Source organism: Micropterus dolomieu, linkage group LG01 (assembly GCF_021292245.1).
Source record: "Micropterus dolomieu isolate WLL.071019.BEF.003 ecotype Adirondacks linkage group LG01, ASM2129224v1, whole genome shotgun sequence".
In the NCBI taxonomy this organism is placed as follows: Eukaryota; Metazoa; Chordata; class Actinopteri; order Centrarchiformes; family Centrarchidae; genus Micropterus; species Micropterus dolomieu.
In genome coordinates this window covers 48692815-48705471 of record NC_060150.1, presented here as the reverse complement: position 1 = coordinate 48705471, position 12657 = coordinate 48692815, and the positions used below count along the sequence as shown (strand labels likewise).

Below are 12657 nucleotides of genomic sequence, written 5' to 3'. Positions count from 1 at the left end.
GTGTTTCTAGATGTTCTAAGCTGGATGTTTGGTGGTCTAAATGTGTTTCTAGATGTTCTAAGCTGGATGTTTGGTGGTCTAAATGTGTTTCTAGATGTTCTAAGCTGGATGTTTGGTGGTCTAAATGTGTTTCTAGATGTTCTAAGCTGGATGTTTGGTGGTCTAAATGTGTTTCTAGATGTTCTAAACTGGATGTTTGGTGGTCTAAATGTGTTTCTAGATGTTCTAAGCTGGATGTTTGGTGGTCTAAATGTGTTTCTAGATGTTCTAAGCTGGATGTTTGGTGGTCTAAATGTGTTTCTAGATGTTCTAAGCTGGATGTTTGGTGGTCTAAATGTGTTTCTAGATGTTCTAAACTGGATGTTTGGTGGTCTAAATGTGTTTCTAGATGTTCTAAGCTGGATGTTTGGTGGTCTAAATGTGTTTCTAGATGTTCTAAGCTGGATGTTTGGTGGTCTAAATGTGTTTCTAGATGTTCTAAACTGGATGTTTGGTGGTCTAAATGTGTTTCTAGATGTTCTAAGCTGGATGTTTGGTGGTCTAAATGTGTTTCTAGATGTTCTAAGCTGGATGTTTGGTGGTCTAAATGTGTTTCTAGATGTTCTAAGCTGGATGTTTGGTGGTCTAAATGTGTTTCTAGATGTTCTAAGCTGGATGTTTGGTGGTCTAAATGTGTTTCTAGATGTTCTAAGCTGGATGTTTGGTGGTCTGAACTGGGTTCTTTATGGTCTAAGCATTTTTAAAAGTGTTACAGGTTCAGATTTCAGATTCATAAACATTTCTTTGAATTTCTCAGTCTGAGGTGTTCTCCTTCAGTGAGTCCTGCACCAGGACACAGACCAGGTTTTTGTCTCCACCTTGTTGAGAACTTTTTCAGTCAGACTGGAGAACTGATTTAAGAGGAAAACACTGAGCTTCAGTTTTCTGCAGAACAAACTGAGTGTGTTTCAGTGTTCGCCACGCTCTCCTCCCTCGCCGCTGTGCTGTCCAAACACAGACGCTGCATGACAAACTGTGTGTGCGCCCACAGCAGACGAGCCGACGAGGGCCAGAAATCAGGTTTTATGAGTTGTTGAGACATCAGTTTGTAAAGACCAGTCTTCTGTAAATGGAGTGGGATTACAGAGAGAGAGAGAGAGAGACACGTTCACGTCATCATCAGTGTTTAGATTGATTTCCTTCCTTGCAGGCAGCCATTGGTCTCACTTCAGCTCTACGAAAATCCTCCTGCAGGGACCCAGAACACTAAATGCTGTACTGTTTTCCTGTTTGGGCCTTTAGACAACAGTGCTCGTCCAACTTTGTGTCAACAGTTTGTGTTTGTCCCTTTCCTGTTTCTACATGACGACGCCCCGAAAGCATTCCACCACCAAGGCTGCATATAACTTATAATCTTTTAATTTAATAGTGTAATAAAATTTGAATCTGCATCTGGATGTGCTTCACACAGCGATGGACGGTCATGTGATGCATGTGGCAGATTGTTTTCATTCAACAAACAGCAGTTGTTCGTGAGAAAATACAAACATGTTCACAGATGTTCAATCTTTCCACCAAACTCCACTAACTTCTCTTTACATTTTAGTGTTCAGGGAGCCTTCGCTGTCTGAGGAAGAAAAAGTGGACATGGGAGCTGTAGCTGTTGAATACCAACAAAATAATCCCTTTATCTCCACTGTTACAGTCCGGTACAGGAGTAGAAACTTTTTATCTGTTTATCCACCAACATGTTTCAGTTTCAGTCAGAAATAAAACCTCTGGGAGAAATTACACTGAAAGAATTTGGCCACGCTCGTGATACTATAACACAGAGTTTAAGGATGTTCAGTGTTTCTGCAGACGGATGTGTAACAGGACTCTGCAGCGAACGTTTGCCTGTAAATCACACGATGTTACAGACGTCTGTCATTATGGCCGTAATTACCGGCTCTGCATGAACACGCGGCGCTGACTTCTATCTGAACACACCCCCCCCCCCCCCCCCCCCCCCCCCCCCCCCCCCCCCCCCCGTTACAGCTGCTACTCTGTGCTGCTAACATGCTATTAGGATTTACTCTGAGGATTCAGTTCTCTTCAGGTCTCTGTGGGACTCTGAGCTGGATTTAATAACTCACAGCAACAATCAGCTGCAGTTTAAGGTGAATAAAAGCCATCTTGTTCTGCAAGCAAGGGGCTGAAGTCTGTGACAGCGTGGTCTTGTTTTGAAATTTAGGAATGTATTTAAACAACACATTCTCACTCGCTTGGTCAAGACCCTTTGGCGTTGCTTTTTAACGTCAAGGGTACCCTTTTAGCGTAATTTTTAGACGTTTAAGACTCCGCAGTTAAGTTAAGTACACTAAATATGCAACTTCTGCTTAGACTTTCAAAATAAAATGCTAGTGTTTTGAAACATCGCCAGTTTAAACGGCACGTTATTACAGATGTGAAACGTTTGGTTGGGTTTAGGCAACAAAACTACTTGGTTAAGGTTCGGAAAAGATCCTGGTTTGGGTTTAAAAAAACTACATACATCAGCTAACACGTAACTTAACTAACGTCACTTACGTAACTTACATAAACATATTTATTGTTGACACAAACTCCGGTCTCCTGGTTCAAAGTCGGGGTTCTGGTCCTCCATCCACCTCCTCGCTCAGTCTTTTCGGTTAAATATCATATACCTGCCTTTACTGTCAAAAACGGACGCCACAGGGCTTCCCCCACTGCGCTGAACTATGACGCTATAGGGATCCCCAGTGCGTTATAAGTCGATGGGTCTTGACCCTGCGTCCATGTGTGACGAGTCGGGTTGAGTTATAACATTTCATCTTAAAGTCTGGTGTAACTTCCTGTCTGTGGCTCTGAGCTCCAGCTCCACTGGTTCCACTGTAGTTTTTATTAAACAGCAGGAAACAGAGCATGTGTTGGGACTCTTTCCAGCGGTGGATGGATCCACATGTGGCGCTCTAGTGAGCGTTTGGGCCAGCAGGACCCTGTGCAGCAGTCTGATGGGTTGATAGTTTCTACGGCTCAGAGGACATCCGTTGTTCGGTGATACGTTCACTGCTTGTGTCTGAACATAAAGAGAAATCTAGGATAACACCAGCCTCTATATTAGCATCACTGTTAGCGTCACACTAACAGATTGGTCCTTTACGCTGCTGGAGTTAAAACAAAGCCTCTTCTTCTTTTTCTCCCAGCAGCCAGAATCACAAACACTATTCTAAGAAACAATGAATGAACAGGGCTTTTTATTTTTTAACCTCACTGAGGTGATGATGATGTAAGTGAGATAATCGCCTCCGAATTGTCGGTTAAACGGCGTTAATGGAGCCGCTAAAGTGCCGGCCGCCTCCGCACACACGCGCGCACACACAGACGAGCCGCCCATTCACACCGTTTAACAGAGCGTCGCTGCTGCTGACATTCATAAACTCCCAAATCGTGACTTTGATTTTCTGTATGGACGCCCACGAGCGAAAGACATTACACAGAGAGGGAGAGGGAGGGAGGAAAAAGGTGATGCGGAGATGTTATGTAACGGCGGTGGATGGTAATTGGGTCTTCAAACCAGTGATTAGCTTGCTGCCTGGCCTGGAGGTTTCTAGGAAATGTAAAATACAGGCCTGGATGTGTGTGTGTGTTTGTTTGCATGCAGCGTTTGCAGAAAAACAGCCGTTAGAGGATTTATTCGTCCTGGTCAGTTATGTGCCAACCCATCACGTGTCTGAACAGCTAACTATTAAAACATTGAATCATAAACTGACTTGTGGATGACAGTCTGTCCATGTTTCTTTGCCCTGAACTCGTCTTCACAGGCCCTTAATTAGGGCTCAAACGATTGGTTGATTCATTGATTAGTTAATTGACAGAAAATGATTCTCCCTTGCAGATTAAAAATAAAAGATTTGACGCCTTCTCTCTTTTACAGCCTTTAAACCTGAACATGTTTGAGTTCTGGACTGTAGTTTGGGCTGAAATGTCGCCTCAGCTCTGGGGAACTGCGGTCTGAATCTAAAAACGCCTTCCAAAACACAACTCGCTCTCTCACTCGGCTTCTCTCCTGCTGACACGCAGCTTTTAAAACTTTCCCATAATTCACGGCGGAGTAACAGAAACAGAAAGATTACACTTTACAAATGTTGCTGTATATTCAGGCGTTCTGGGCTGCAGCTCCGGGTGGGAACCATTAGCTGGTTTAAACGCTGCCTGACTCCAAAACCTCCGACCACTGCTGCTGAGTCAGCAGGAAGGGTCCAATCAGCAGCGAGTGTGTGTGTGTGAGGTCACGTTAGAGATGGTAACATAATGATCAGTATGTGTGTGTGTGGACGGCTCTGTCGCTCAGATGTGGCCACACTCAGACTGAATGCACTTGAGGTAAGTAAAGACTTTGACACTCGCTCACGTCTTTGCGAGGCGTTCACGGTCCTTCTGTGCATCTCTGTTCTAGCACGAAGGAACAGAAGGGTTCAACGTGTAGTTTGTTGAAGCAGTGGGCAGGTGAAGCATCAGCACTGTTGCTTAGATATCATGAGCGCTGACCTGGACTATGTTTTAGCCAATCACAGACCAGGGTTTTCTGCAGTATGATGTTGTGATCATGAGTTGGACGTTGTCCTAACCCTGTGTCTCCCTCTCTCTGCCTCAGGTGAGTCTCAGGGCATGGTGAACTTCGTCCTGTCTAAAGAGGGCGGTGACCTCTCTCTGGTGGAGCAGGCTAACGTCTGGCTCTTCCTCCGCTTGGCCAAGACCAATCGCAGCCGAGCCAAAGTCACCATCCGCCTCTTCCAGCACCGGCAGCTCGCCAACGGCCGCCCGCCGCAGGACGACATCCTCCTGGCGGAGAAGACCGTGGACACCCGTCGCAGCGGGTGGCACACCTTCCCGGTGTCGGCGGCGGTGCAGGCGCTGCTGGAGAGCACGGAGAGCACAACGCTGAGCCTCAGGGTGTCCTGCCCACTCTGCGCCGATGCCGGGGCAACGCTCGTCCTGGTGTCCGGCGGCTCGGAGACGTCGACGCGCGCCAACCAGCGGGAACAATCCCACCGGCCCTTCCTCATGGCTGTGGTCCGGCCGGAGGATAGCGGCGACTCTCGGCGGCGCAGGAAGCGCGGGCTGGAGTGTGACGGGAAGGTCCGCGTCTGCTGCAAACGGCAGTTCTACGTCAACTTCAAAGACATTGGCTGGAACGACTGGATAATCGCGCCGCCCGGTTATCACGCCAACTACTGCGAGGGGGAGTGCCCCTCCCACGTGGCGAGCATCACCGGGTCCACGTTGTCCTTCCACTCCACCGTCATCAGCCACTACCGCATGAGGGGCTACAGCCCCTTCCAGAACCTGAGGTCGTGCTGCGTGCCCACCCGGCTACGAGCCATGTCCATGCTCTACTACAACGAGGAGCAAAAGATCATCAAGAAGGACATCCAGAACATGATCGTGGAGGAGTGCGGCTGCTCGTAAGACCGGGTCAGGAGAGGAGGAGGACTTCTGAACCCAGAGAGGGCGAGAAACGGGGAGGAGACGGAGGGAGGAGGGAAAGATGAACAAGTGACTTCATGATCGCCGTCACTTCTTTTTCCACAGCGCTTCGTCACTCCGTCACTCGGGGCGCTCTCTGGGAATAAAAACTCTTCTCCGTCCTCATCCAGCAGAACTCAGAAAGAGTCTCGACGGCACTTTCAGAAAAAAAAAAGAAAGAAAAGATAGAAAAAAAAAAGAATATCTAATATATTTTTGTTACAAAAGGAGGGAGCGAGGCTTATTTATGTGGCTGAGATGTAGAAGCACCACTCCACCTGTCAGATCTTGGAGAGACCAGGTGCCTAAAAAACTACTAGATCTCAAAACTATGCAACTTGTTTCACGTATTACGATCTTTTTACTTTGTCCTGGGTTTTGTTGTTTGTTTCCCAACTGTTTACTTTTTTCAAAAAGTACAAGGAAGAAAGAAGAAGACTCTTTTGTATTATTTTTGGAAGTACACATTTGTGATGTGTGTGTGTGTGTTTGTCCATTCAAGTGTGCATATATGTACGTTTGTGTGTGTGTGTGTGTGTGTGTGTTGAGAGATACTTGAAGGAAACAAGTTGGCCGGCTGCTGGAACCAAACACTTCTTTATATGTTACCATCGTTACCATGTCGATGTTATAATTATTATTGTCAGTAAGTATATTAATAATATTATTGTTATTGTTGATAATATTTTTATGTGGCTGCATTTGTGTTATTATGTCTGTTATTTCTTTTCTTTTTTTAAAGAAACGTTACAAACGTTTTCATGTTTTGCACTATAGCGACACTCGTGCTCAGATTAGCCAGACTGAAGAGACCCTCAGAGAGACGGGAGCTTCCTGTCCGGGGTAGAGATCTGAAAGGTTGGATCCCCACAGTAGGCCAGGTGTAGGTCAAACATCGTCATACGTTGAGTGCAGAGTCTTGGAAAACACAAAATGTCTGTTGGTTTCTGAAAGATTCAAAGACTGAATTTCATGTTTACCGCTCTCTCTAATCCTAAACTGGGTAAAGGTTAAAAACAAGTAGCTGCAGTCAAGCTAACACACAAGCTAAGTATTAGGGCTGTAGCCAGGATTACTGAGACACACTATTTGTATTTTTCATGTTTTGCTAAAATGTGTTTAACTGTTTAATCACAATTGTGCATTTTATTTCCAACATGGAGGTCTAAACGTTTTGTCAAAGCCTTCTCCAAACTGCAAGAAATAACAATCTGACTGGCAGAAATGCTGCATATTTATTTGATGTTTCCAATAAAAATACAGAGTACTCGATCTCTTCGATTCATTTTAATAAAAACATTTGTAAAATCTCCACCAAAACTCACATTAGAAGATATTGAGAACTAAACAGCATGTAGGATTTCTAGAGAGAAGTTTCCCCATTTGCTCCAATACAGCTGCAGATGTCTGGCAGCTAGTGGCCGTTAGAGGAACTGCAGGTTAGGAGACTTTGGAGGCTTCTGATTGGATAAATCTACAGCTAACATGTTGGTGATATGCTATGCTAGCCGGTCAGTTAGCACAGTTGAAACATTTTCAGTCAGTACCAAGCGAAAGGTATAAACACATGAATAAAAATAGCTTGTAGATCATGGCATTGATACGAGTGTTGACGTGATGACTGAGAGCCAATGAACTTACAGGCAGCAGCAATCGTCCACAAGATGCACCACGAACCTTCTTCGAGGACTTGTGTAAAAGTGGAGAATAAAAAGCACTTAGAGGAAGAATCAAAATGCAGATTCGGCTCATAATTAAAATTCGAAATGGGCTTTTAGATCTCTCATATCTCAAGTCCATCTTATGTCCTTCCTGTTAGCTTAAATATTTGGCTCTAATCTCCAAATACCACAGTAGAAAGAACAAAAACACTAAAAGCACTAGAACAAACCCCTTAAAACAATGTCTGTATCTTTGTCTCTGGTGGATGTTTACAGCACTTAATCTAGCTGACTGAAGCTAATTAGCATTAGCCAAGGAAGGTGTTGTTGTTTTAAAACACAAAATGCATAAATTTTTCCCTTGAACATCCTTTATGTTTTGTTAAATCAAGATTAAAGTTTTAAGGGATTCGTTCACAGAGGCTCTGTCGGTTCATCTTTTTTATTTTTTGTGGATAGGTTTTTAATCCGTTATGAATGTGACCTCTGAAAACAATTGTTCATTAGGCTAATCCCTCGTTAGCTGGTGTCAGACGCCTTTAAAACATATTTAGTGGGTAATCAGTAGTGATGGAGGATTTTGGGAGACCACAAAACATATTGACTGTTTGCCTGTTTAAAGAAAATGAATCTCTTCAGGGAGACGTGAACTTAAAACCACCTTAAACCAAATATGGCTGCAACTCAAGATAACTCTTATTTCACATGTTAGGGGTTATTATGGGGTCTGTGGTCTTATTGGATCAATATAAGTTGTCTTTTGACATGAATAACAATGTGAACCTGCACAGAGCCTCCGTGCACCAACCCTCTCTACGCTGTGGCATTTTAAATCTGAGTTATTGGTGGAATTCATAATAAAATATGTGATTCAAATGTTTTGGGTTGTAGTGATAAGCAGCAATTTATCACAACGTATTCGTTAATTTTCCCACAGTTCACAGTGAAATACAAGGTTTTTCAGATGATCCCGTTAGGTCAGTGTGTTTAGTTTGAGAAGAAACATTTTGTTTTTGCTCTGGAGAAAACCTCCAGGGCCCAGTTTTAGTTTTGCTTTAGAACACCAAAGAGTCCAGTTTGTGCACTTGTTTATGTGAGAGACAACTGTTGGATTTAATGATGCAGAAAAAAAACAAAACCTAAATTTAAACCCTGATTTATGTCTATTTTTGTGGGGAACAAAAAGAGAAAAAACTCAATCAAGTTCACGGTTCAGTATCTCTGAAGTCTGTAACAATGTGCCGTCCTTTTGTTGCTTGCGTAAAGAGGTGTTTAATTTATAGTTTTTGTTTCAGATGAATTTAGTTTTGTGGGTCATTTGGAACAAAACTCTTCAGTTTTTCTTTGAGTTGTGATGTTTTTTCAATTCTGACATTATCGTCCACTTCCTCTCTCCCTGCACAGCAAGAACTCCGCTTCCCACAATGCTTTACTCTTTACTTTTTATTGCATCATAAACTGAAAGAGACAACCCACCGTCACCTTGTTCGGTTTTTGGGAGAAAACAAACGTTGTCCAGTCCAGATGTGGTCACTACGGAGTGTTTCTGTGTTGTATGTGTTTATATCAGTATTGTCGACTTGTTCACCAAAAGTTTTGGAGTATCGGTCCCCTTTTTTGATGAAGTCCACGTGTTTTTGTTTTTATTTCCTCTTTTTGTTGTTCTTCTGGACTCTTTAGGACAAACTCATAGTCCATCCCGTGTGTACATGGACGCATTACGAAATGTCAGTGCAGAAAAAAAAAAAAAGACGCAAAAAGTTGGAAAAAAATAAGAGAATAAAAAAAGTGGTTGTATTTGTTCAGATTTTGTTCTTTTTATCGAGACAAAAAAAACACTGACACTGAACGAAGTGGACAAAGAATAAAAAGTCTATTTTTTATTCTGTATATATGTATGGAAATTAAGATTCCAGTATGTTGCATTGCTTTGTTGTACAAATCAAATGTGCTTGTGGCATTTTTCTAATCTAATTTATTTTACGGTATTGTTTTTGTTTTCTGCTTCACCATTAAAGTTTAAAGGATGTACACAAATGAAATGCGTCTGTGGTCCTTTAAATCTCCTCGTTCTTCACATATAATTCTGACTTATAAACCAAAACACCTCATTTTTCCATCTTTCATTAAAGAGGTCGTGTTATTCTCACTATTTAACAGGTGTACGAGGTTTAATTTCCCAAAAACACCATATTTGCTGCAGCTCCTCTTTTGTGTGATGCTCCGTTTTAGCGACCGAGTGAAGCATCTCTCTTCTATTCAATCGTTGTTGGGAGCTGCACACGTGCAGCTCAGTGTGTTTCTCCACCAGCGTTTCTGAGGGCGCTAGGCGAGCATTCAGACCGTTCTCATCTCAGGGCGACCAACACCAACGCTTTGTGCTAACTATTTACGTTCATGCTAAAGGCGTTGACAGCCCGAAGCCCCCTACCTTCACCATAAACATCAGAAATGTTAGCGCCTAAACCTCAGTCAGCGACTTTATGCATGTCGACATGCTAACCCTACAGCTAGCAGGTAGGTTAGCCTCCTTTGTGTTGCTGCGATCTAGCAAACTGTGGCGTTTCATACGGACGCTGAAAGGCACCTTATGACGCGTGTCACACAGTAATGCACATAAGTAAAGGCTGCGTTCAGTTCAGGAGCACCGTTTTCTGTGGGAGATGGGAACTTTACTTTTATTTATTTAAACACAATTAAGGAGAGGGGAAAAACCTAATATTACCTCCCAGGGAGCAGTCAGGGGTTCAGGGCCTCGCTCAGAGGCACCTTCCTCAAATGGTCTTTGGTGGACTCGAACCGTCAACCCTCCTGTCCCCAAGCTAAGCCCCCAAAGTCAGAGATAACGCCACCTGCCTGTTTGTCATTTAGCAGCTTTTATCCGCAGCGACTTACTCTCTGCAGTTCTGTCAGAGGTCGCACGCCTCTGGACCAACGAGGGGTTAAGCTGTTCTTACTAGTACGTATTGTCATTATAGACCTCGTGCTGTATTTGATGCTCTGTTGATGCTTGTATGTTGTTCCTAAAATGTAAGTCGCTTTGGATAAAAGCCAGATGAGTAAATGTAAGCGTCCTGCTCAGGCACCTATTGGTGGATGTGTCACAGTGGGAATCGCTCACACTAAAGGGACGTGTTTTATCTGCCATCCCCACCCCAGGTGATTTCCCCATCAACAGAGACCGACTTTGAGAGATTGCAAAATAAGGTTCATATGAGGACTGTGTGGTTGTTCACAAACAGAAGGTCGGTGTCGTGCAGCAGGTTGTAAAGCTCCACCCAGGCTCTCGGCTCCGGGTCACGTCCAGATTCATAACGGTATAAAAATGTGATTGCAAAAACCGCCGCTGAGCTCTTCCAGCTTCGGGAGACGAGCGTTCAGGGTCAAGGACGAGGCGGCTGGAGCGACTCCAGCCAGCGAGGAGGAGACGCAGCAGGAATTCATTTCCCCACGCCGAGGCTGCATTAAAGCTGTGATGCACGAGGCGAGAGGTCAGGAGGTCTCCCTCCCCTGCCCTGCTACACTTTAAAGCTGCTAAAAAGTAAGTGGAAACAACGTGAGAGGCAGATTCCACAGATCGTTAATCAGATTTAAATTACAGAGAGCATTAAGATCTAACGGAGCTCCACACCTGCAGCAGGTGAGTCATATTTGAGGAACCTTTAAAGGTCCCATGAGAACCGAGAATGTCCTTTCCAGCGTGGTTACTGAAGGTGAACTGTTCTGCTGACTCATCCGTCAGAAGGAGGGAGAACTATCCAGCCTCCAGATGAAAAGTGGACTGCTGTATTCAAAACGAAGGGACCAAGAAATTCAATCCGACCATTACAGAAACTAAAAATACCAAAAATAATCAGATTTATTGCCAGGTACGTCTTCACATACGAGGAATTTGCCTCAGCGTGTGTTGGGGCTTAACAGTTCACATAAATCTTCTGTCGACATCTTTCTGATCATTATCTGAAAATGTTCTGATAAAGCATTAATCCAGTTACAGCTGGCAGAAAAACGTTGCTCCTCACAGCTGCAGAACTAGAACGAGGAGGTGCGATCACACCTGGTTCAGCCTCTTTGCTTTGGCTCCCTGTTTGTTTTAGGACTGATTTTAAATAAGGATGTTCGGCCTGATACGTCAAAAGACCTAATACATTTTAACGAATTATTATGTGGAGGCCTTTTAAAGTGTCGCTGTTCTGCTGAACTGTCTCCAGCACATCCGCTCCATCTGTGGCCGACTTCTTAGAAAAGAACCGCAGAAGGTAGATAAAGCTAGCCGCACCTATATTTGGAGTGCACACGTATTCCAGCCTTTACGGTAAGTGAAAGGGTCCAGAGCGAGCTGACAGGCAGGTTAGAGACTTTATCCTGTCAGTTTGTCTCTTTAGTATGAAGAGAGGCTGTGAAGTCTTCATGTTACAACATTATTTATCAAACCGGGTCGGACTGGATGGATTTAGCGCGAGGAGGAAACACATGTGACAACGTCCGGTTTTCAAAATAAGGCGTCTGTACAGGATGGAATTAATATTAACTGGATTATATTCACAGAAAGTATAAAACATTTAACGTGTACATTAAAAGGAAATGGACTCATGTAATTTACTTTACCGGAGCCTCTCGGGCCCCGGACCCCCCCACCGTAGTCTCTCCACATCCTGAGGAAAAAGCACATTTTGACTATTTAATTTATGCAAAGGGGAGAAAAAGGCAAAATAGATGGAATAAATGGAAAAAACCTTGTTCATTATATTCAGCCAAGAATTTTCATTCATTCCCTAATTTTAAGATTGTATTGAATACTTGAAAGGCTCTCCTGGCTGCAGACCGTTTAACCCCTTATGAACCTCAGTGTAGTTTAGGGCCGTCTGTCTCCTCTTGTGTCCAGGATTAGGACTAAAGGGGGACAGATCTTTGCTGTTGGGGCCCTGAGGCTCTGGAACAAGTAAATAAGGCTCTCAGAGTCGGTTTCTTCTTTTAAAAAAGCACTTTCATCAGATTATCTGAGCTGCTTCTTTCACATTAAGGTTTTTATTTTAGTTACATAAAGTTGCTGTTTATTCTAGTTTCTGTTGCTCTGTTTTACCTCCCTGTGATTTCTAAGTTTCATGTATTTTATCTCCTGTGGTCGTGTTTCATGTCTTCTTTATAAATAAAGTTATTATTATTATAACTAGCCTGAGGATTATCATGTTTTTAAGTTTTATTCAGTAACAGTAATGCAGTGACGGCTGTCTGTACATGCATGCTAACTGCTAACAGGAGCCAGTTTGGCTAAATGTAAAAAAATCCAGGCGAGCATTATATTTCCTGTAATCTGTAGTTCCTAAATTTAGAGAAAAAAACAGCATGCTAAAATGTATTTAATTTGTTTTCTTACAGTAGGAGGGACACTTTAAGATAAGATAAGCCTTTATTTATCCTACGGGGACAGGATTGAGATAAATAATAAGAGCAAGTTAAACTATGGAAGAGAAATCAGATTCAGTCCCTG

At 43.4% G+C, this 12657-nt stretch overlaps 3 protein-coding genes across 4 annotated transcripts in view; 2 read left to right on the top strand and 1 right to left on the bottom strand.

Moving 5' to 3' along the window:
- Positions 1-1115, top strand: part of LOC123968140 — a 1951-nt gene extending 836 nt beyond the window's left edge. Inside the window, exon 2 of the mRNA XM_046044671.1 lies at positions 11-1115. Within this exon, the coding sequence (XP_045900627.1) occupies positions 11-801 (791 nt within the window). The 3' untranslated portion in view covers positions 802-1115. The remainder of the gene's footprint in view (positions 1-10) is intronic.
- inhbaa (inhibin subunit beta Aa) overlaps positions 1-6777 on the top strand; it is a 20008-nt gene extending 13231 nt beyond the window's left edge. For both annotated transcript variants that reach the window (XM_046044778.1, XM_046044772.1), the window contains one exon: positions 4634-6777. In XM_046044778.1, the coding sequence (XP_045900734.1) occupies positions 4634-5448 (815 nt within the window). In that variant the 3' untranslated portion in view covers positions 5449-6777. The remainder of the gene's footprint in view (positions 1-4633) is intronic.
- Positions 1-12657, bottom strand: part of LOC123968058 (NACHT, LRR and PYD domains-containing protein 12-like) — a gene marked incomplete at its 3' end in the record, with an annotated part of 261415 nt that overhangs the window by 70787 nt on the left and 177971 nt on the right. The gene's annotated exons all lie outside the window — the stretch shown is intronic.